Here is a 25621-nt window from a genome sequence, read left to right on the forward strand (position 1 = left end):
GTCATTTTTGGAGACAGAGTTCTTCAAGTATTTGTTTGCTAACAAGTTTAGTCACTGATTCATGCAGCATTCATGATTTACGAGTTTTTATTTGTTTACTATTGTTAAAATTACTGTTACAGGAAAAACCATACAGTTCACTGTAGAAGCTAAGTTCTCTGAAATTGCAGCAGTAATTTATCCTTTAGTTTTTCATATAACCAAGGATAATAAGAACCTACTTGTGCTGCATGAAATGGTGAGTCAAAATGTTGAATGTCAAATATTTGAAATTCCATGTGCTAAAATTTCTCAGATAATCCTTAAACAAAAGGATACATGTCATTTTATAATATAACTAGGGAACCTGTAAGAGTAACATGAATTACATTAATGTTTGTTTTGTCATTGTATTCTATGCTTTTGTTCACTACGAATCTCAACTATACTCATAAATTTGTGACACTGGTGAGGGTTGTTTCCTGAGTGTTCAGATATGTGGAGCTATTAGTTTCTGTGGCTTGTTACAGAGTAACTTGTTTGGTTTGTTAATAATCTTTGTGGCTACATTGCACAGGCAGTAAATATACTTTAGTACAGACAGTGTCATATGATCACACTGTGAGTGAAAAGGAAGCATTTGTATTAACTAATGGTACTCACTGTTTTAATTTGTTAGCTTCAGTGTTAATTGGGACATTTACATCGATTTGTAGGAGTTCTTTTGGGTTCTTCAAAATTCAGAAGTTTATTAGATGGTTTTGCCATGATTTTTACATTTTCTTTGTTGCTGTGTGCCCTTTTTCCATCTTCATCTTTCATTGTTAGTGTTGGGGGCTCAAGTTGTTGTAGTTGTTGCCCAAAGATTTTGTAGTAGTTCTGGAATTGATTTTGAAGTAATTATCTTTTATAGAGTTTATTATGTCTTTATGGAATCCTCTCCTAGTTCTCGTGATGTTTTGTGTGAATTTTTTCCTTTTGTTTTTGATGTTGATGGAATTTTCTTCTGTTTTGTTTGTTTGAAAAATTAACTGTGCTTAGTTTTTTTTCTTCATGAAATTTGTCACATTCTGGAGTCCACCATGCACATTTTCTTCGTGGATTCAAGGGAGCTGGATTCTTGGCTTGTCTCTTGAGATTTTTCTTGAGATTTGGTACCAGTTTGTCTTGATCAGCTTCCTCTTGAAGTATGTTGATTTAGATGAAAGTTTGTGTTCTCTGCAGAGTTCTACAAGCCTTTGACCATTCTTGTTTGTAAAGCTATTTGGACTCCATTTTCCAATTATATCTTCATATTTTCTTTCTTTGAAATCTCTCAATAAGGTTTTTACATTCCTCTTATTTATTCTGCTTGCAGTTTGTTGGAAAAGGTCCCAAAATTTATCTACCTCTACCTCTGTTTTCGTTAGTTTTTTTTTTTTCATTTGTGGGGGCCTAAGCATTTACAGTTATGTAGTTTTTATTCGTTGTTTTAAAAGTCAGGGTTGCAATTTGTGGCAATATTGCTTGAAAATCAGTTATTGAATCTATTATTATTGTGTTTGCTGTAAGTCCTATTCCAAATTGCGGACATTGCTTCGTGGTTTCCCGTTATAAATTCTACATTCTTGTGATTTGACTAGGTTCTCTATTGCGTTTCTCATATGTTGGAGCACTACTATTAACATTTTTTGTTTATTTAATTCATCTGTGAAGTTCTTGAGTTTCTGGTCTTAAGTAGTGAATTTATGTTGTGCGTTGGTATATAATTTATTTGCTTATGTTGAATCCTCTTTTTGTGTGTCCTTATGCATTTAGGTGATTGCAAATGCTCCACTTCACTGCTGTATTCTAGTTGTCTACCCATTAAATACAATGTGGCCTTTTCCTGCCTTTTTGGACAGAATGGAGGTATTTTTTCCCCAATGGGTCTTTCCATATTTGACCTTCAAAAGTAATTAACCTTAGCTGGAGCAAGCTCTGATTTACCACTACAATTATTAACTGCAGAGGGAGTGTTTGGTCCATGAGAGCTATTTCATTTCACTCAAGTCCACCAGTAAGCTGGTTAGAACCCTCCTATCCACCACCTGGGACACACCACATACGAGTATCACCTCTCCTCTTGCTACAACAGTGTAATAAGTTCTGCATTATTCTTTTTGCCTCTTCTTTAATGTTTCTTCAAAATGTTAATGAATACATGATACATTTAAGACCGTGCATTCTATTCCATTTGAGGAATAATGCTGTATCACTGATCAACCAATTACTTTTAACCTTCCAATTTCACACTTTAGGATGCATGCTAATTGCATTTGGTGCTGCTTCTCGTAGTAAAAACTGTAAGTGACGCTATTGAGAGCTGGCAAAAGAGTACATAAAACTTTCAGAAACTGAAGACACAATTGAAAATACTAAGTTACATTCCTTTCATACTCAAAATTTTCATAAAATTTTGGGTACATTAGACTGCGCCTGTTTTAGAATTCAATCATCTCAAGGTGACCATGCTGGAATTTGTAGGAATGGAAAAGGTTATTTTTCCATAAATGTACAAGTACTGGTAATGCAGAGTTGTTTACTACTGGCATTGTACCATGATGACCTGGGTGAATACATAATAGTAACATTTTCATGAATAGAAGGTAAAGGGCATGCTTAGAAAGAAGAGACCATAAAAGCTCATAGATATTAGTGGCAGTGCATATCCCTGGAAAACCTATTTACTGATATAACTTGCCATACCCAGTGACAAAGTGGAGAGGCTCTGTAATGAATCACACATTCATACCAGAAGCGAAGATTTCCAGTGTTATCAGTAGGCTTGAAAGTTATTGTTGCTTGCTCTGTACTACACAGTATAGTTCAGAAACAAGAAGAAAATGAGCCTCTTCTAGAGCCAAATACCAACTTAGAAGTTCATGCCTCAGATATTGTAGAGCACATTAGCAACCTACAGTGAGAACAGACTGTTTCACACAACAGTGAAATCGTATCTTGCTAATATGGAAAATGTGTTTCCCATCAGTACTTACAATATATTAAAAGATTAAATGCAATGATATGGTATTATAATGTACAATATATTATTCATTTACAAATCTTTGTCTTTTTTTTTTTCAAATTTATTTTTATGTTTGTTAGCCCATTTTCTGTTCATATTCTAACCATCCCCACTTGTGGCTTTTTCTTTCCCACTCACATCTTTATCTTTCCCATTCATGACTCTCTTTATTGTCTTCTTCTTCTTCTGTATAAAACACACATCTGCTGTGCAGACTGTCTTAAGTAATACTCTCAACTTCCTTTTTTTAAGCCCTACTCCCAGTTGTTAATTTGAGGTCTTGTAACTGGTCTGAAGTGTGCAGGTGACTCAAGTGATTATAAGTGTTCTTCACTACATTCCTCAGTCATTTTAATAATAGTTTCAGTTGTAGGATCATTAATGACATCAGTGAGGCAGCAGGTTTTTGCAGACCCACTGCTTGTTGCTTTCTCAGTATCTGAAATTTAAATCGAAATCAAGTAACAGTTTACATGAATCTTTAAATAACAATGGTGTAAGGTTTTAGTTCTTCAAAGTGGCAGTTGATGACAAAAATATAAAATACTGACTAAAGAGAATTAAACTGTGACAATAATCATACCTACTGCATCTCTATCATATGGATTATCCAGTTCTACAGCCCAAGCACCCACAAAGCCCCGTAGCTTTTCTGTATTCTTGTCACATTTGATGGCTGGTTTATAAACCCTTCTGTTGAGAAAATTTAAACAACTAATAGACAATAAGACATATGCCATAAACATGTGTACCAACTGTTCCAAATATTCTACAGATTTATTAACTGCCAGTAAAACTTAACCTTCAGATATTAAAACCAAAGTGAATCTACTGTATGTTTACTCTGACCATAAAGTTTACTGGAGGTTAATTCTTACTCTTACTTTGCTGGACATTGTAAGAATGGGCTATAAAGAGTAATGGTCAAACTCAGTGAATAGTTTGAGGTGCTGAGTCATTGACAGGAACATAAACAAGACTAATAGCACAGATAGCTGTAGGCTTTAGGTATATGTGTGTATCGGTGTGAATGTGCTTCTATGGCTCTATAGGAGGACTTATTAAAAAGCTAGAAACATTTTCAGTCTTGTTTATTTGCCTATCAACAATTCAGCCCCTCAACTATTCAGTGAGTTGATTCTCTTTAAATCATTAATATTATTATGTACATTGTAGTTGAGTGTTATTCATAGACAGAGTAAAGATACAAAGTTGTCGTCCCCCCACCCCCCTCCGCCCCATACTCATTGGCTTAACTGATATAAGGTGCAACTGCAGCCTACCATAAATCGAGGCTCCGGTGATGGTGAATGAGGGAGGGAAAGATGTGCATGTTCTACTTACTATCACTCTACAGTGAAATGTGACTTCTAAGGCCCTAAAAAAAAGTAACTGTTTGGATATGTATGACAAACCCTCACATTCACTCACACATTTTCCTGGTAATTACTCTGTTGCTCCATTAATTTAAGCAACAGTAGCTATTAACCTGTTAACATTTGTAGTTGTTATGCCAACAACTTTAACAATCTTGTAATTGTAATAGGTATTCAGAGTTCAAAGTGAAGAAGTTGATGATTTGGGTCCAACAGCACCTTACAAAAGAATAATTCCTATCATATTGGAGACAGCAGAATATCCTACAGTGAGTGGAGTACCACCACCTATGTAAGTGCAGAGATGATTGAAACTTTAAAATTAAACAGTAATCTGCTTCAGGTATATTTAACACGCAGATGAAGAATCAAATGTTGGTGCATTTATGAGAATTTTGGAACTGTGGGTGTACTGTCATATTATTCAGTCTGATCTCTGAAACCAAAATCAGTCCTTATATACAATATTAATTACAATTAACTGTCGAAAATAAAAGGGTTGGTGTTTCTTCAGCAAACCCAGTGTTCAGAATAGCTTATGGTGGATGTTTCCATTAAAAATGTTTTACTATTCTTCTCTGATTTTTCTTTTTCTTGGCACATAAGCTCAAAAATAATAAAACTTTCTTCTGCAACACGTTTTCATTTATGTAAATATTTTGAATCAGATGAAAGTTTTAAATCATACTCATACATTTGTTAATAGTTTGTGATATTGTTTTTCTATTACGTGAAAGATAATTCATAGCATATGTGGGAAAGAAGACTCTAAATTTTATGTATGTGTTTGACTGGACTTCAAAACTGTTTGGATGTAGAACTGCAGTTTGTCTTAGAATATTTTCTCCTCCTCTTGCTTTCCTCTCCCTCATTTTAAATAAAACAAACCACATTTCAGTGTTCAAAATCAATCAATGGATCTATGACTTTAAACAAAATGAGAAAAGGTAACGACTCACTGTACATGAGGAGTAGTCATGAAGAAATGAAGATGTGACCATGAATCATAGAGGGTGTTAACCCTTCTCTACATATTCACCTTCATGAATCATAGAGGGGGTTAACCCTTCTCTACATATTCACCTTCAATGCACCACGTTTTCCCCAGTGATGGATGGCTTGGCAGATGCCTTGATTGTAGAAGTCTACATTTTGGCTGTTCAGGAAAAGTTGCACCTCTAAAATAATCTAGCCGTCACTGTCATCTATTCTTCATCTGAAGAAAGAGGAAGAGGTCACAAGAACTCATCCATGAGTATTAAGAGATCATTAAGAAGACATCTGGATTGACCTGACACAACTTTTAAATTTCCACTGCTGCCTCAGCTCTGCTGGCTTTTGAGTGGGTGTAAGCAATTCCATATCTCAGTGGGCAGTGACCTCCAACATGGTCAAAATATCATGCAGGATGTTGAAAACTGACTTAGTTTTTCACTTTTTCCACTATCCCCTAGATTGTGATTCCCCTATCTTCAAGCTACAGGGCCTACACTTCTCTCAACATCCTGGTTCTCCACAGAGAAATGTTCTGCTGCTTAGTTATCCATCATTCGTGTTTGACTGCATGGATGTGTCTGTGAGACCTAATAAATGTGTCATATAATGTGCACTGTTGCCGTGCACTTCCACCAAGTCAACATGAGTTCTTGCGGCACTGCTCCCTTCTGATGCACAAAACAAATTACCACACCATACTTCGCTTTATCATTGAGCTGGCTCTTCTACTGGTGTGCTGTGTTGCTGTGGCATTGGGATTTCAAGGTCTGCCTGGAATGCTGACATGTACCTGTAAACTAATAACAAATTAATTACAAAACTTTATCTTGAACTTAATGCATTTGTACTGTGGTGAGCAGTTCCAGTGAAGAGAATCATCTACTTGCACCATTGGATTGCAGTGCAAGGAAAAAGTATAAATGTATGATTATACTTTTTGTATATTTGTGTAGTACAACAAAGATGCAAATTTAACACTGCGCTGTGATCCCATGTTCTTTCCATAGGCATGTTTGTCTTTCTTCATGCAAATGCTTGTATTCCTTGGAAAATTTTCGGTTATCACATCAGTTAAATGATATTGGTACCTCAAATATTATTCTGATGTATTTATATAACTTAGATTATAAATATTTAATATCTGTCAAATGGAATTTTAGAATTTAAATTAGTTTGTGATACTTTATACCATAACCAACACATGTGAAATTTATTTTTTCAGGTCCAAAAAAAAGACTCCGTGTGTTAGACCACTTAACTCTTATCCGATACCTGCTGATCTGAAATACATAATTAATAATGGATTTAGAGAGACCCCAGGAATGGAAAATAATGTGAAGGGAAAGCTAAAAAAAATCTTGTAAGTTTTTTTTGTTTTTTGTTTATGTGCTTAGGTTTAAGTGGCATTTTTCCATGAAGGCTTTCCCAAGTTAGTATATATGCTGTACACTGATCAGCCAGAACATTATAACCAACCTACCTAAAAGCTGGTATGTCCACCTTTGGCATGGATAAGAGTGGCAACGTATTGTGGCATGGGAGCAGTGAGGCCTTGGTAAGTCACTGGAGGGAGTTGGCACCACATCTGCACACAAAAGTCACCTAATTCATGTTTATTCCGGGGAGGGAGGTGATGGGCTCTTACTTGATGTTCAACAATATCCCAGATATGTTTGATCAGGTTCAGATCTGGCAAGTTGAGGTCCAGCACATCAACTGGGGCTCATCGCTTTGTTCCCCAAATCACTCCATCACATGCCTGGCCTTGTGACATCGTGAATTATCTTGTTGAAAAAGGCTACTGCTGTCAGGAAACATGACCATCATGAAGGTGTGCACATGGTCTGCAACCAGTGTATGATACTCCTTAACCATCTTGGTGTGTGTCCATATGAATTTTCTCCAGAGCATAATGGAGCTGCCACCAGCTTGTCTCCATCCTGCAGTACAGGTGTCAAGAAGCTGGTCAGCTGGAAGATTTGTACTGTCCCATTGGCATGATGAAGAAGGTATCGGTATTCATCAGTCCATGCAACACTCTGCCATTGCGCTGACATCCAGTGCCATGGGTCACATCCCCATTTCAGTCATATTTGCCGATGTCAACATTGGCGCATGCATGGATCATCAGCTGCAGATGCTTATCGTTAGGAAGTGTTTGGAGCACTGTGTATTCAGACACACTTGTACTTTGCCCAGCATTAAAGTCTGATGTTAGTTCCACCACAGATCATTGCCCAGCCTGCAACGTCCGACATCTGCAACGAGATGTGGCCATCCGGCCCCATGATGCCTGGCCATAGTTTCATCTTGAATTTGCCGCATGTTGAAGACACTCGCCGCTGCACTCCTCAAACAATCAACAAGTCATGCAGTTTCTGAAATGCTCATGCTGAACCTCTGGGCCTTCACAGTCTGGCATCGGTCAAACTCAGATAGATCGTGCGCCTTTCCAATTCTACACACAGACAGCATGCTCGCTGATACTACATCCACCAAGCATGTGTCTGACTAGTAGTCATTCCTCGACAGGTGATGCTACTATCAGCTGGATGGGTTCATATCATTAGCAGACAGGTGGTCATAGTATTTTGGCTGATCAGTGTATGTGCTAGACTGTGAATGCAAGGTTTAGTGTGTTTATATTGCTCATTTGCCTTTTTGTATACAACCATTGATGTATCCACATCATCAGAGAAGTTCAGATGATCATATTGTATTGTACTGTATTTTACTGTACTGTAGTAAGTAAATCTTTTGATTTACTGCAGTCATAGTATGATATATCAACATTTCAGTATGTTAATTTCACCAAGAACAGCAGATATATAATTTTGACAGGAAAGTATAACAACCCACACCTGGGATAAACCACAAATACTTTATGCATGCACTTCTAGCGAGTATCAGTAATATTGCATTTACTGTTTAATGCCCAAGAGAAGATGTTGTATCAGTACTTACATTCATTTTGGTGACAGTGTCTAGGGGATAATTTCAAACCTGTCTTGATTAGCAAGGATTATCTGGGTTTTTAGCTATACAAGACTGAAGCATTTCAGTAGAATCTTAACTTTGACATTTTTATTTAAACTATTTCTCATCAGAAGAGGTTTGTTTCTCAAAAACTCACACATGGATCATTACACACAAGAGAGCTTGTTGTACTGCAAGACGTACTATGCAGGCTGTATAAGTGCTTACAGAGACAGGTATGAATCACAGACTGCCTGATTCTGGACTGACTGATTTGATGCACATTTCATTCATGTTTTAAATAGTGTAATTCTTCAGAGAATACTGATTGAGTAGCAAAGGCAATCCATTTTCATGATCTGTTAAATTTTACATCTGCCATCGTACACACAACATAGGATTCCTGATATGAACAAAAAGACTGAAAGGAAACTAAATTCACTGCAAAATTGCAATAGTTGTAAGAATTTAGTCCAGAACCAAGCCATGAAAACAACAACTGATGGAGTAAAATCATCGTTAGCATCCATGAGAATTCTAACTGGATTAGAACATATTGAAATAAGTATTCAAATATTAACACTGCTTCAGATTTTTGTACCGAATCATATTAAACGGCTGAAATATAAAGATTTGTGTGTTAATAATAACAGTTGAAAACACAGATTGGGTTCATCAGAAAGTAGAAGACATAAGATCACAATATAGGCTGCCAAAAGTTGAAGCTGAATTTATTTTCTTACTCTTTCCAGTTGTGCTTCCTCAATTACAGTACAAACTAGACACAACTTATAATTATAAAAAAGTGGAATAGATAAATTAATTATGAGAGCTGCGGCATTGGAAACAATAAATGTGAGACACTTTGAAGATCAGTGGCTCCGCATCTACACAAATGGTTCATTAATGAAAAAAGAAGGAAATGTCGGAATAGGAATATAGAACAAAATTTTCTTCTCTATCAAATTTTGGGGTCACACCATTAAAATTATGAAGGTGAAGTTGAAACCATTAGAATTGCAATAAGTCACTTAAACAACTTGCTACAAACATTCAATAAAACAGTCATATTTTTGATTCCAGAGCAACAATATCAACATTTTAAGTCAAACAATTGAAACACCAGGTTGGTATAACATCAATATCAGGAAAAGGATAGACCACTGCTCACTGTGAAGACTACCTGTTGAGTTGAGGCAGTTACTTTTCTTCAAATCAATGAATCTTTTTTACGGGGGGTATCAATCTATCCTTTTCTTAATCTTGTTAATATCAACAGTTATTAACATATGGGATCCAAAACCTCTTACATTTACCTTACTATTCCAGTTTTTAAAAGGTATCTGGTTTCACAACATTTTTCTAGCAAATAATGATGTTTTGTTAGCAAATAAAATATTTAATTGGAATTAGGTTCCTGTGCAGAAACCATTTGAATTTTTCTGTCAAAATTTTCTGTTAAAGTGTTCACAAATTTAACACAAGGAAGAAATGAGCACTGCCCACTCAACAATAACATTGTGAGTCATCTTGTAGTATGCGGCTGAGGGTACTTAGGACACAACTTTAATTTTCCCCCTTTCCTGTTCCCTTCACAAATGTTGTGCCAGAAGAATGGCTGTTAGCAAGCATCCATACAAGCTAAAATATCCCTGATTTTCCAATATGATAAATACCGTGTGGTCCTTAGTAAACCTCTTTTTCTCTGTCTTTCTTCTTCTTCTTCTTCTTTTTCTTTTTCCAATTCCAGTAAGTACATCATACATCTAACAAAAGAGTGACTCAGTTTCTGTAAATGTAAATTGAATTCTTAAAGGGCATGTAGCAAGACTTATCTTGTGTAGTGCTTCTTTCGTATCAGTTGGCAACTACTTATCTGTTATTACTTTTTTAATTCCATGTGATTAACAATGCAGTGTGAATTAAAATATGAGAGCTTGCAGGGAATGTTGACAACTGTGTAAGTTATTTTGTTGCATTGGTAGCTTCCATTGAACAATGTCTTTGTGATTTCACTTAGTGTGTTGTAATTCCTTATGTTTTCATTTGCAGAGGGATGTTGAAGGAGTCTAACAGAGGTAAAGTCATTGCAGATATGAAACCCAAAACCTACAGTGAATTTATGAGGTTGTTGCTGCACATGGAAGAACATCAGATGCTATTAGACATACACATGTTTGATCGTGAAGACCAAACAATGACATTGCACTCTAATAAAAAATTATGCATACTGAAGGTAAAAATTTTAGTATACATTTTGTGTTCGTTTGTATTTTTGCTGATATATGAAAAGTGTACTTGATATTATCAACAAAGTACTGAATGAAATACAGAAGCTGTTTGGATGCTGCAAAGGTAACACTTAACAATAGTATGAAAAGGACAGATTGCTACTTGCCATAAAGATGACACATTGAATTGCAGACACACAACGAAAAGACTGTTACTCTTTGAGCTTTTGGTGAAAGCCTTCTTCAGGAAGGAGAAAGCACACACACACACACACACACACACACACACACACACACGCATGACTGCTATCTCTGGAGAGATTGCAACTGTATTTTGTTGAATAGAAGCAACAGTTCGAATTGGAGCAGGGAAGGGAGAGGGATAGCAGGTACAGGTGGGTGGAGAGGAGACAGTGCTGCGTGGCAAAGTGTGCAGGGACTAGGTAGCAGGACAAGGTTGCCAGACACAGTGTCAGGAGGCTATGGTGGGGAGGTAGGTTACTGTAGGTTGGTGATGGGATGCTTTAGAGAGCAAAAGGGATAATTCACATCTGTGCAGTTCAAAATAGTTGGTTGTGGAGGAGAGGATTCAGATTGCCCAGGTCCTGAAGCAGCCATTGAAATCAAACATGTTATGTTCAGCTGCTTCATGTTATGCCACAGTGTGGTCTACTTCACTCTCACCCACAGTTTGGTGGTGGGTATTCATCCTGGTGTACAGCTGGTTGATAGTAATACCAGTATAAAAAGCTGTGCAATGATTGCAGCAGAGCTGGTGTTTGACATGGCTGCTTTCATAGGTGGCTTAGCCCTGGAGAGGGCAGGATAAGCCCATGATGGTACTGGAATAGGAAGTTCTGGGTGGGTGTATTGGTTAGGTCTTGCATTTGGTTCTTCGACAGCTGTATAATCCTTGTGGCAAGGGGTTGGCATTGAAAATGTAATAGGGGTGGACCAGGGTGTTGTGGTGGCCGGGTGGGTGAAAGAACAACACTTTAGGAGAAAGGGGAAGGATCTTGTGTGTGATGTCCCTCATTTGAAGCAAGATGAAAGGTAATAAAAAAATCCTTGATGAAAGAGGTGATTCAGTTTTTCCAGTCCTGCCTGGGTGATTAAGTCAGATGCTCCTCTGTAGCTGGTTTTTGAGGGTGGTGGGAGGAGGGAGGAGGGGCATGGGACTATTGCACCTAGTCCACAAACAGATTTCCCATGCCATGTTCCAGTCCTGTCATGGGCTTATCCTACCCCATCAGAAAAGCAGCCATGTCATATACCAACTCTGTTACAATCACTGCACAGCTTTTTATATTGGTATGACTACTAACCAGCTGTACACTAGGATGAACGACCACAGCTACACTCTGACCAAGAGCAAAGTGGACCCCCCTAAGGCATAATATGCAGCTGAACCTAACATGCTTTATTTCAGTGGCTGCTTCAGAACCCATGCCATCTGGACCCTACCCTCCACCACCAACTTTTCTGAGCTGTAGAGATGGAACTTATCCTTACAACACATTCTCTGCTCCTGAAATTATCCTGGCCTCAACCTTTGGTAACCTACTGTCCCCACATCTTCCAGCCAACAGTTTCTGCCATCTCCGTTCTATCATCTCCTGTCAATTCATGTCCCCTTGCCCTAATTGTGCATTGCACCCTGTCATTGCACCCACCTGTTTCTTCCTTTTCTCTGCTCCTCTCCATTTCCAGTCCTCCTCCCCCCACTGATCTCCCTCCCCCACAGCTTGCCAAAGCTGTGCCTGGCAAATTTGTCCTGCCACTTACTCCTTGCAATCCCTGCCAGGCACCACTGACTCCTCTTCCTCCCACCTTTACCCTGCTATCCATCACCATTCCCCACACCGCTCTAGATTGATGTTTCTGCTTGATGCGATACAGTTGCATTCTGGCAAGAATGGGCAGATATAACAGTCATGTATGTGTAGGGTGTGCTTGGTTGTGTAAATGTGCATGTACTTTTCCTCTCTGAAGAAGGCTTTGGCTGAAGGCTCAATGTGTGACAGTCTTCATTTGTGCCTGTCTGCAAGTCAACTTGTCATCGTTACAGTAAATATCAATCTATCCTTTTCATAATATCTTTGATATTCCAACCTCCAATCTGTTTAATTGTTTAATTTTGTCTAAAGGCAGCACTTAATATTTTGAAAAAATTAATGAACAATTTTTGAACTTCAGTCATTAATTGACATAAAGAATCATGTACATTTCATTTGTTTACATACAAAAAAATTTCATTATAAGAAAACACAGTTTGAAAACACATAAATCCATTAAGTGTATGCATTGTTCCTTATTATGAAAAATTGGATAGGTAATCATATTATGAATATCAGCCACCTCAAGTACAAGTAAACCTTATGCTAAACAAGGTATATTTATTATTATACATTGAATGTATTATCACCATTTGGAAATAAAACTCATCATTGCAAAGAAATGCACCATTATTCAGTTCCAGACTTCCATTTTACTGCAAACCTTTCAGGTTTCTAAATGACCTAAAATTGTCATCAGTAATTTGGCTGCCCATGACACTTTTTGTGGTTGGAACCACAAGAACTTGATGCTGTAGATGCATTTGGCACTCTATTGTGTGCCTCTCTCCACACCACATGTAACCTATGAATGGTACTGATAGCCCCTTGCAGTTCCAAATGAAGTTCTCAAAAACTGTGCGGTCTGGTACAGAACCAACAAGAAAAAGTAGGGAGTGCCTATATATGTGAAAATGGAGTTACTCAGGTCTTTCAAGTTAACTACTATTGTGCTGAACAGTTTTTTGAATTCTGTTCACATTAGTTGATCAGGAAATATACAGCCTTATAGTAACGACAGTTTATTTTTTAGTGACATGGGTACTTTTGTAATCTCCATAATAGTTGCTGCTTGGAACTAATGTCTGTTGGTGATGCATGGAGCATCTGCAGAACTAAATCTAATGCTTCTGTAATTGATATCAGATAATGGAAAATCTGGGACTGAATAACAATAACAATATAAATTAGCATAAGTTGCTACTCACCACATTGAGGAGGCATGAAGCAGCTGACAGGCACATTTGAAAGTAAGCTGCTGGATATTATTAAGCCATCGGACAAAGTTGTTTATCAGATGAACTAATAAACACACATACAATATGTATTTGGGGGGAGGGGGGATGGGTAGGGATAACAAGTTAGGGGTGGTGGGGGAAGATGCTGTATAGTTGCCTCACTGAGTGCAAAGACATGGCAGGGACAGGGTGGTGGGCTACCACATGCTGCATCTCATAAGAAGAACTGTGCTAGAGGGGTTGGGGGGGGGGGGGGGAGAGGAGGCAGAGAAGATAACCAGAGACAGGGAAAGGACTGTTGGTGAACTGGGGGAACAGAAAATGTGTTTGAAGCTGGAGGTCAGCAGGGAAGCAAATAGGGGCAGGCAGGGGACAGGACCTAGTGAGGGTTTGAGGCCAGGGGGGGTTACAATAATGAAGAATATGTTACAGGTTGGTGGTAGAAAGAATGCAGACAGCACAGGCCGTGAAGCAGTCATAGAAGTGAAGCACACCATTTTGTGTGGCATTACGAGCAACGGAGTTTTGCAACTGTCTCTTGGCCACAGTTTGGTGGTAGACATTAAATGCGGACATATGACTTGTTAGTGATCATTCACACATAGAGTTCCACATAGTGGTTGCAGTGGTGGACTAAATGGCTGATTTCACAGGTGGTGCTGTCTTTTATTAGACTAGGTGACAATAGGCAGCTGTATGGGACAGGTCTTGCATCAAAGTCTTTTACTGTGGTGTGAGCCATAGGGAAAGGGGTAGGGGGCAGGGATGGATGAGGATGTTCCATAGGGTGGTTGGATAGTGAGGATGATTGTGGGTAGTATAGTTCTCATTTCAGGGTATTATGGGAGGTAGTTAAAACCCTGGCACAATATGTGTTTCAGTTATTCCAGTCCTTGATGGTATTGAGTCACAAGTGAGCCTTTCCTTTATGGTTTGTCAGTGGGTGTGTGGGGATGATAGGTTGCTGAGTTGACAAGGCATGGAAAATCTGTTATTTGACATTATGGGTTAACTAAGCGTCAGTGAGGCTCTCAGTTTATTTGAGAATCACTGCTCATTAACGCAGATGTGACAACCTCAGGTGACTAGGCTGTATGGAAGGGATTTCTTGATATGAAATAGGTGGCAGCCATCAAAATGCGAGGTACTGTTGATGGTTGGTAGGTTTGATGTGGACGGATATTCTGACGAAGTGTCTGTAATTAGTTGTTTATTAGTGGGTGAAATGCTGCTATCACTGTGTGGTAATAAATAATTGAATTTGGTGGCCGCTGATCTGAAAGTCTCACCATTTCTGCCAGAGCAATTTTCTGGGGCTCTTTTCACATGGTTCACTATTTTTGTTGGTTTCTTATTTAATAATGTTACAAACTATTTTTTTGGCATGCTTGTTTTATTTTTCAATCATAGTGCATATGCTTCATTTTTTTGATTAACAGACTGGAAAATTTTATAATGCTGGTATTAATCTCTCAAGTGCACCTTGTTCTGTGAATTAGGTAGACTTTTCTGATCCTAGCACAAGTTACTTTATTCTAGGAGTTTTCTATCCCTTATCTTGGCTTCTAATCAGTTTTGCACTTGTAAGTTTTAGAGGGAAACAAGGCTCTTAAAATGTCCACCCCTTTGCTGAGTGGTTGACATGTCTGACGGCCATGCAGTGGACCCAGGTTCAATTCTTGGCTGGGTCAAAGATTTTCTCTGCTCAGGGCCTGGGTGTTGGGTTGTGTTGTCCTCACATCTTTCATCACCAATGTGCAGGACACCCAATGTGGCATCAATGGAAAAGACTTGCAACTCGTAGGCCGAACTTCCCCAGGTGGGGACTCCTGGCCATCAGTGCTATACGATGATTTCGTAATTTCATTTCACTCTTAAGTGTTGTCAGAATATACACACATCAAACAAACAAAAATTTGCTTCACCTCAGTTCCGAGAGTTCCGGAACCTGTACAGAAAATTGGAATTGATATCAACGTAAACATCATTTCCGCCCTCTTTATTGCTCATGAAAACCACACATTGCGTGTTGCATCAACATACAGTGAGACCTTCAGAGGTGGTGCTCCAGATTGCTGTGCACACTGGTACCTCTAATACTCAGTAGCATGTCCTCTTGCATTGATGCATGCCTGTATTCATAGTGGAACACTGTCCACAAGTTCATCAAGGCACTGTTGGTCCAGATTGTCCCACTCCTCAATGGTGATTCAGCATAGATCCCTCAGAGTGATTGGTGGGTCATGTCATCCATAAACAGCCCTTTTCAATCTGTCGTAGCCATGTACGATAGGGTTCATGTCTGGAGAAGATGCTGGCCACTGTAGTCGAGCAATGTTGTCATCTTGAAGGAAATCGTTCACAAGATGTGCATGATGGGGGCGCGAATTGTCATCCATGAAGTCAAATGCCTCGCCAATATGCTGCTGATATGGTTGCACTATTGGTCGGAGGATGGCATTCACATATCGTACAGCCGTTTGGTGCCTTCCATGGCCAGCAGTGGCGTACGTTGGCCCCACATAATGCGACACTCATCGGTGAAGAGAATGTGATGCCAATCCTGAGCAGTCCATTCAGCATGTTGCTGGACTCATCTGTACCTTACTGCATGGTGTCATGGTTGCAAAGACGGACCTCGCCATGGACATCGGCAGTGAAATTGCACACACAAGTGTCTGCCAACAGCAATATGTCTTTAGGATGAAGACTGCAATGCTTCATAACAACAAACTGCTTCTGATGATCATGACGTCACAACTGTTTACATTAGGTTCCTTCGAGCAGTTGCCAGCAGGCTCTTGCAAATATGCATTCGAGTGACATATGAGCAGTACCTTCTCCGGCCTCTGGCTACTTGAAGTAAGGCTGTTAGTTGTATAAGCAGTAGCAACAAACAAACAAACAGATGCTACCTGGAAAAAATTTTCTAGTGTGCCAAAGCTGCCAGATTCGTGCATGCACGGAGCAGTCTGAGTTGTAGTAGGAGGGTGGTAGTCTCCATTTGACTAGTGTTTACATATAGTGATTTTCCTGTTTCTTCTTCATTTACAGGTCTCATATCAAATGAAAACAAAGTGGATTTTGTGGCTGTCTAGTAAATCAAAATACGTTCACATAATTATGAAAGGCTACATACAGTATGTTACTAGTTTCAGTTTTCTGATTTTATTTTATTTCCACATTTTTTGCAGTCAAGCATTAATAGCTTTGCAAAACAATAAAGTTATTTTTGTCACTTTGCTAAAGAAATTTCGCTTTTATTAACCTGTCCCGTAAAAGCAGTCAAGTCATTTGAAATGAAGTGTTTCATTCCACACTATTGGCTAGTTTCAACCAAACATGAAGTAATACAGTACTGGTACACCAAGAAAATTTGCATCCCAAAAACCACACTGGAAAGCTTCATGTCAGGTTGGGGCCTACTTCATTGTGGATGTAGACAAGTGAATGTGTACTTTAAGCAGAATTACACATTTTAGTATGGCTTATGAAATTCCAAAGATCTTGGCGTATTCCAGAATGAGATTTTCACCCTGCAGCAGGGTGTGCGCTGATATGAAACTTCCTGGCAGATTAAAACTGTGTGCCCGACCGAGACTCGAACTCGGGACTTTTGCCTTTCGCGGGCAAGTGCTCTACCATCTGAGCTACCGAAGCACAACTCACGCCCGGTCCTCACAGCTTCACTTCTGCCAGTATCTCGTCTCCTACCTTCCAAACTTTACAGGAGCTCTCCTGCAAACCTTGCAGAACTAGCACTCCTGAAAGAAAGGGTATGGGGGAGACATGGCTTAGCCACAGCCTGGGGGATGTTTCCAGAATGAGATTTTCACTCTGCAGTGGAGTGTGCCCTGATATGAAACTTCCTGGCAGATTAAAACTGTGTGCCCGACCGAGACTCGAACTCGGGACTTTTGCCTTTTGCGGGCAAGTTTGGAAGGTAGGAGACAAGATACTGGCAGAAGTGAAGCTGTGAGGACCGGGCGTGAGTCGTGCTTCGGTAGCTCAGATGGTAGAGCACTTGCCCGCGAAAGCCAGAAGTCCCGAGTTCGAGTCTCGGTCGGGCACACAGTTTTAATTTGCCAGGAAATGTCTTGGCATATTCTCTGATATCCTATTTCTTTTATGACGTAATGCAAGACCTCTTAATGCTATATACATAAGAACATACAGGCTTCCTACATCATCATAGCTGTGCTGTAACAACTGTTTTTGGGCACTCTCTAGCAGCTGCTGAAACAAACCTGATTCTAACGGGTCACAGGAAAATATTGTGAATGGTGGTTTGAAAAGCATTACTTTCAAAATAAATTTCCTTTTACACGAGATGAATTATGTTACTTTTGAGATGGGTGGCGAATTTTTTAAATCATAGAGCATTTGACTCTCATCTAAAACTTAACACTTTGAGGACCAGCCACTTAGCAGAATATTGTTCCCAGAAGATCAGACATTTATGTCATTATTTAAAATTTAACTGGCACATTTGTGTGATGTATCTTAAAGTGTAACACGTGCAAAAAAGGACAAATATTAAATGTTAAAGCTTAGCTTCTCTTGTAGATACACTGCATACGTTACTTTAAATCTTAACTTGTCGTATTTGTGTGTTTGTGCAACTTAACAGTGATGTTGCTATTGGCTGACTACATCACATGTCCTGTACTCTGAATATTTGCTATCATTGGCTCGCATGATCATGTGGCATGAAGTATGATTAGCTTACAAAAGTGCATCACAGTCTCGATTTCAGTGCTTCGGAACTGTACTGTGTTTGGTGGAACTTGAATTTATACGTTCGTAATATGAAAATATGCAGTTACATGTTGCTGCACATCAAAGATCTTTCCAAATGCCTATTTTTTTTGGGGGGGGGGGGGGGGATTGTTTCATATTCTGAAGTGCTGGGAAGTTCTACGCTGATGTATAAAAGCTTAACCATTCAAAGGATTGGTAAGTTTTATGGTTCTGAGGGAAAGTATATTGCCACTTAACAAAGAAAAAGTGTATTCTTAACTGTGAAATTCAGGAAAAATCTGGGAATTTTTTTTCCTTGTCCACATAATGCCTGTGTACATTATACCATATCTTCAAATTGTACTTCCGAAAATCATTTTCTGTTCTGTTTGCACTCAACAAATCCATGTCAAGCACAAAATCAGCACAGCACTGAGAGACTACAAGATTGATCATTCACATTCCCACTTCCGCAATGTGAACCACAGCAACATTTTTGTCCCATTATTGGTTTACTTATATCTTTAAGAGCATTTGTAAGTATGCTGTCGAAGGGTGACAGTCTTGGTATTTGTGCTTTTTGCTGACAATATTGTCAGTTAGCAGTAGCATTGCACAACATATCCAAAACTAGCAAGGGGTTGAGCACTGTATTATCAGTAATTAATATTTTCTGAAAGAGCAGTTACAAATTTTATATCTGATTAATGGATACTAGTTTATTTACTATGTTACTTTGATGTTTATGTTTCCTTTATACTTATGATGGGAAAAAGCTTATCCTTATCTTAATTTCTTCTGCGGCACTAGTTTACCAATGTAACCATCAAGAACTTCTGTGCTGAAAATTATTTATTAATCAGATGTTTAGTTAACATATACATGTGTTTCACTTGTTGAATAAGTATCATAATGCAGTAGTTTTCCATTAGATAAAGCTAAAATTCCCTGTCATTTCACTTTTCAATTGAACAGTTGACCTTAAGTAATTTGTCAAAGCAAAATAAATGCTGTTACACAGAACAAATGCAGAAACTGTCATAGAGAAGTGAGAAATGGTTGACAGTATGAAGACTGTTAATGCTTTTGTTCGTGGAGGCTGGTGTGGAGCAACTTACCTTGATGGCAATGTGGTTGTCATTTGACACTATTATTATGGTGAAGGAACAACTGTTTCTAAAACTCAAAGTTGAACTGGCTGTAGCAAAGGTAGAATTAGAGAAATTTAGAGCTACAATTGGCAACAGGAAGGTTAACAATAGAGCAAATGACTGGAGTATGAGTAGACCTTCCAAATAAGGAGAGAGGTTTGAAGGAAACTAGCTTTAGTCTAGATAGAAGACACCCAACAGCTTCACTGCTCTGGAGATTGGAGACAAAAGTGTGCAGAAACCCTAGGAGCTCAGGAACTACAACAAGATCGGAAGAAATGTGTAAGTGATGGCTATCAGTAGTCAAGATGATTCTTCTGCTAGGGGATGGTCATGGGAGGGGAATGTCTGTGTTAATACAGAACCAGGCTCTCTGGGGAAGATCAGTAAAGATCATTTAATGATCATAGTGTGTGCCAGGAATGGTATGGATGTTGACCTCAACTGCACAATTGCAGATGACAGACAGATCAATGAGATCACTCCTTACACAAATATAATCATGTCACTCCTTGAAATGCCCTGGGTGAATGTAGTGATTCAGGAGTCTCGCAATGGCATAGGGCATTTACAAGTCTTGTTTCAAGTTAAATATTTACATGTACATCTATGTACAAATCACTTGTGAAATGCAGGTCAGAGGGCATGTTTTTTGTAAGAGATTACTTGTATTACTTAATTTGAACCACGTGGTATGGTTTATCCTTTTTTTAATTGCATATGGAATAGAGGGAGAATTAGTCACCCTCTTGTCACCTGCACTGTCATTCTTCATTACAAAGGCTTCAGTTAAAAATGTTCTAACAACATACAACTGTTAGAAGCTATAAAGCATGCAGTGCTCATATTTATTCTCATTTATAATTTTTTTGCTCTGTAATTGGGAACTTACAATCTACTTCCATGAACCAGTCTGAAACAAGTTAAATTATGTCTCTTCCTTTCAGTTTATGTTGCAGATATAGATTGCTTGTTATCATCAGCTTGTACTTCACACCAAACTATTCAGTGAAATAATACCAAGGGTATTCAATGAGTAAAGCAATACATTCATTTTCTCAGCCAATTTTGATTGAAAAAATGTGGACATTATTGTGGAACATCGTGGAATATTCGCACTCCAGCCCCTATAGTTGTATGAAGTTCTGGTAGATAGTGGCACTATATGTAGCCTTCCACAATGTGTCTGTAATGGAGGTCATTCGACACAGAGTTTCTTTTAGTGTAAAACCAGAGCATCACAGATATACTTAGCCACCTGCTGAATATCTATGGAGACCTTGCAAGAAACAAAAGCACAGCAAGTTGTTGGGTGAGGCAAATGTCATCATTGCAAGAAGATCTTGCAAACCTGTCCGATCTCCCAGATGCCAGCTGGCCACACAAAACCGTGACTCTTGCAATGTTGGAACATGTGGTCACTCTCATTCAAAGTGATCATTGCATCACAATCAAACACATTTCAGCTCATCTGGATGTCACTGTCGGTAGTGCTGACACACTTGTCCGCTGGTTGCAGTACTGAAAGTTGTGTGCCCACTAGGTTCCTCACCGCCTAATAGAAGACGATAAAGAGCAATGAAGGACCATCTGTGCAGAATTTCTAGCATGTTATGAGGCTGATCATGAGAATGTTTTGTCAGACATTGTCACAGGTGATGGAACTTGAGTTCATCACGTTGAACTAGAAATAAATTGGCAAGCTAGGTAGTGGTGCCGCACCACCTGTCTTCTGAAGAAAAGGTTCAAAGCTGCACCTCAGCTAGCAAAGTCATGGTGATGGTCTTCTGGGACTCTGAAGGGGTTGTTCTGTGTCCTCCTTCATGGTGCAACAAAGTGTATTGTGGTCCCCTCAGGAACTTGAAGAAATGACTTCAGCATGTTCATCACTGCAAAAATACAAACAAACTTTCTTCTTCTCCAAGACAACACAAGGTCTCACAGAAGTCTGCATAGCCAAGAGGAGCTCACAAAATGTCACTGGACTGGTCGTTCCAGGTCTCACATCTTCCAACATCCACCTATTTGGCCCGATGAAAGATGCACTCCATGCCCAGCAGTATTTAGGTGATGGAGACATTGTTGATGCAGCAAGGCATTGGGTCCAATGTCAACCAGTAGATGGAGTAAGGCCACCATATTGAATGTAGATATGTTGAAAAATAGTGTTTTGTAGCCAAAGGAGTGGGGAATAATATGGTGTGTTGAGATTCTGAATGAAACCAACCTGCTTACAGAAAAAAACGTGTTGCAGGACTTATCGAACATCCCTCATACATAAATTTTAATCCAGCACTTATATACCCCAATGACAATGTGTAAATCTTTTGATACTCTTCATCTGTAAACCTCCAGCTTATTGCTGTGGGTACAGTTCAGTCATGATACAATTTTGAGTAATGTACTACAGAATAAGGATGCTACTTTATTACTCTAAAGAATTAAATTCCACAGCAACAGACCGTAATATACTTCCCATAACACAATGGACAAAATATCAACTACGGAAACTGTTACTTCACTTTTTGTCAACACATTATTCTGAACCTAGGCTTGAAGGACAATACAGCTACAAATCTTTTCTTTTTTCCACCAGTATTGCTATGGGCCAGGGGCTCCCAAACTATTCCTCTGACAGAATGCTTTGAGAATCCTGGTAATTTTGTGGAACATCTTACTTATGTGGAAGGTTAATAAATTTTTAAAAATGAAAAACATTTGTTACTTCAGCTACTTTTGGCAGTGACTTTAATTTATATCATGACTAATAACACAGAAAAAAAATTTTAAAATAAATATTGTCAAAATGTCAAAGAGCAAAAAAAGCCATGCCATTAATAGTTTTTCATGGAGCACTTATTCACTTCCTGTGTAACACAGTTTGGGAAAACCTGCCATAAGTGACTAAATTTACTTTGTTTTTCTTTACTAATGCCTGAAGAACTGTAAACAGACACATCCCAACTACAGATGGAGTCCTCTATAAGCAACTGCACTTCAGTCTTAACTTATATCTAAAAACAAAGATGATGTGTCTTACCAAACGAAAGCGCTGGCAGGTCGATAGACACACAAACAAACACAAACATACACACAAAATTCAAGCTTTCGCAACAAACTGTTGCCTCATAAGGAAAGAGGGAAGGAGAGGGAAAGACGAAAGGATGTGGGTTGTAAGGGAGATGGTAAGAAGTCATTCCAATCCCGGGAGCGGAAAGACTTACCTTAGGGGGAAAAAAGGACGGGTATACACTCGCGCGCACATACACATATCCATCCAAAGATATGTGTGGATGGATATGTGTGTGTGTGCGCGAGTGTATACCCGTCCTTTTTTCCCCCTAAGGTAAGTCATCCGCTCCCGGGATTGGAATGACTCCTTACCCTCTCCCTTAAAAAATATAATAATTCCAATCCCAAAGAAAGCAGGCGTTGACAGATGTGAAAATTACCGAACAATCAGTTTAATAAGTCACGGCTGCAAAATACTAACGTGAATTCTTTACAGACGAATGGAAAAACTGATAGAAGCCAACCTTGGGGAAGATCAGTTTGGATTCCGTAGAAATATGGGGACACGTGTGGCAATTCTGACCCTACGACTTATTTTAGAAGCTAGATTAAGAAAAGGCAAACCTACGTTTCTTGCATTTGTAGACTTAGAGAAAGCTTTTGACAATGTTGACTGGAATACTCTCTTTCAAATTCTGATGGTGGCAGGGGTAAAATACAGGCAGCGAAAGGCTATTTACAGTTTGTACAGAAACCAGACGGCAGTTATAAGAGTCGAGGGACATGAAAGGGAAGCAGTGGTTGGGAAGGGAGTGAGACAGAGTTGTAGCCTCTCCCCGATGTTATTCAATCTGTATATTGAGCAAGCAGTAAAGGAAACAAAAGAAAAATTCGGAGTAGGTATTAAAATCCATGGAGGAGAAATAAAAACGTTGAGGTTCGCCGATGACATAATTCTGTCAGAGACAGCAAAGGACTTGGAAGAAGTGTTGAACGGAATGGACAGTGTCTTGAAAGAAGGATATAAGATGAATATCAACAAAAGCAAAACGAGAGTAATGGAATGTAGTCGAATTAAGTCCGGTGATGCTGAGGGAATTAGATTAGGAAATGAGACACTTAAAGCAGTAAAGGAGTTTTGCTATTTGGGGAGCAAAATAACTGATGATGGTTGAAGTAGAGAGGATATAAAATGTAGACTGGCAATGGCAAGGAAAGCGTTTCTGAAGAAGAGAAATTTGTTAACATCGGGTATAGATTTAAGTGTCAGAAAGTCGTTTCTGAAAGTATATGTATGGAGTGTAGCCATGTATGGAAGTGAAACATGGACGATAAATAGTTTGGACAAGAAGAGAATAGAAGCTTTCGAAATGTGGTGCTACAGAAGAATGCTGAAGATTAGATGGGTAGATCACATAACTAATGAGGAAGTACTGAATAGAATTGGGGAGAAGAGGAGTTTGTGGCACAACTTGACTATAAGAAGGGATCGGTTGGTAGGACATGTTCTGAGGCATCAAGGGATCGCAAATTTAGTATTGGAGGGTAGCGTAGAGGGTAAAAATCATAGAGGGAGACCAAGAGATGAATACACTAAGCAGATTCAGAAGGATGTAGGTTGCAGTAGGTACTGGGAGATGAAGAAGCTTGGACAGGATAGAGTAGCGTGGAGAGCTGCATCAAACCAGTCTCAGGACTGAAGACCACAACAAGAACAACATCTATCTTTCAGAACAATAGCCAGACCAATGCAAACACAACAAAATTTTTGAACATTCAAGCTCCAGCAAACACATTAAAAACTGCTTTCTATACACCTACCGTGAACACTACTTTTTGCATATTTACATTGGAAATCATTTTTTGAAAACTGTTTATTGTACTGTCACTATCAAAGATGCTTACAACCTACATTACACTATTTACTAATTATTACTTCTAATAATTTGTATGTAGCTGCCATTGACAACTTAGCAACTTACTTTTACAATCTCCACTTTCTTTCAATGTGCACATTTCTCATGGCAGCATTATTTACTCTTATTTTTACTAATTGCATTTCACCTGTGTTATTGTTGTTAATTTCAAACAATTAAACCTTCTCAGCTTTGTCAACACTTTTATTTGCTACCAGTACATAGTCTGTTTCTGTCTTATTTACTTCAGGTTCAGTTCGTGGTAGATTACATTACTGTTACTGGTAACCATTCAAGTTCCATCTTCTTTCTCAATCTGGCATCTATTCATACTGTTACCTACCTTATCAGGAACATTGCTCACTACTTGGACACACTGTGCCTTCACATCATGTTAAAGACATCAACATTCACATCAACAACTTTCTGCTCAACAAAATCATCCATATTAGTATCATATTTATTCACAGTTTCACATTAAGCCCTATGCTGTTGCCCAGTTTTGCTTATTACCACTTCAATTGTTGGCAGCTCATTTCTACAACAGCTAATTGTCAAGTTTTCTCACACTTTTTCCTTAACAAGCTCATCGGCTTTGCTGACCATTTTGTTAACAGTGACAGACTTTTTGTTTCTGTTTAAACATCTACCTTAGTCTCAACTAGCTGCTGCTCATTTAGATCACTATTAATTACCAATAACTCACCTTCTCCTTTGACGTTACTTTCCTGCTCAATAACATTTATTTCTGCAACAGTTCCATTCACTATCTGCACATGCCATTGCAACCTTATTTGCTTCATATTTACTTGCTTGCACCTCACTTATTACCGATTCACCCTCCCTTTCACCCTGACATTCATTCACTTCATCACCGATTATATCATAATGTTCCTTCATTATGTGGCCAGCTTTCACATGATATCCCTTAATTACGTCATCTAATTCATCCATATTATCTTTCATCCATGACTTCTCATTCCATTCATACATCACCTATTTGGTACTCTATCAGGATATTTGCTCCTCAACTCTCAAACTCTGCTTTCCACTCTTCCAGATTACTATATCCTTACTTCCATTTTCCAAATCCACTTCCAGATCCCTATCACCGTTAACTTTGTT

At 38.7% G+C, this 25621-nt stretch overlaps 1 protein-coding gene across 1 annotated transcript in view; it reads left to right on the top strand.

Annotated features, from left to right (window-relative positions):
• The window catches only part of LOC126412661 (putative helicase MOV-10), a 305211-nt gene that overhangs the window by 131287 nt on the left and 148303 nt on the right, over positions 1 to 25621 (top strand). The window contains exons 5-8 of the mRNA XM_050082363.1: positions 123 to 238; positions 4572 to 4693; positions 6620 to 6757; positions 10426 to 10609. Coding sequence (XP_049938320.1) covers positions 123 to 238; positions 4572 to 4693; positions 6620 to 6757; positions 10426 to 10609 — 560 coding nt within the window. The remainder of the gene's footprint in view (positions 1 to 122; positions 239 to 4571; positions 4694 to 6619; positions 6758 to 10425; positions 10610 to 25621) is intronic.

Source organism: Schistocerca serialis, chromosome 7 (assembly GCF_023864345.2).
Source record: "Schistocerca serialis cubense isolate TAMUIC-IGC-003099 chromosome 7, iqSchSeri2.2, whole genome shotgun sequence".
Lineage (NCBI taxonomy): Eukaryota > Metazoa > Arthropoda > Insecta > Orthoptera > Acrididae > Schistocerca > Schistocerca serialis.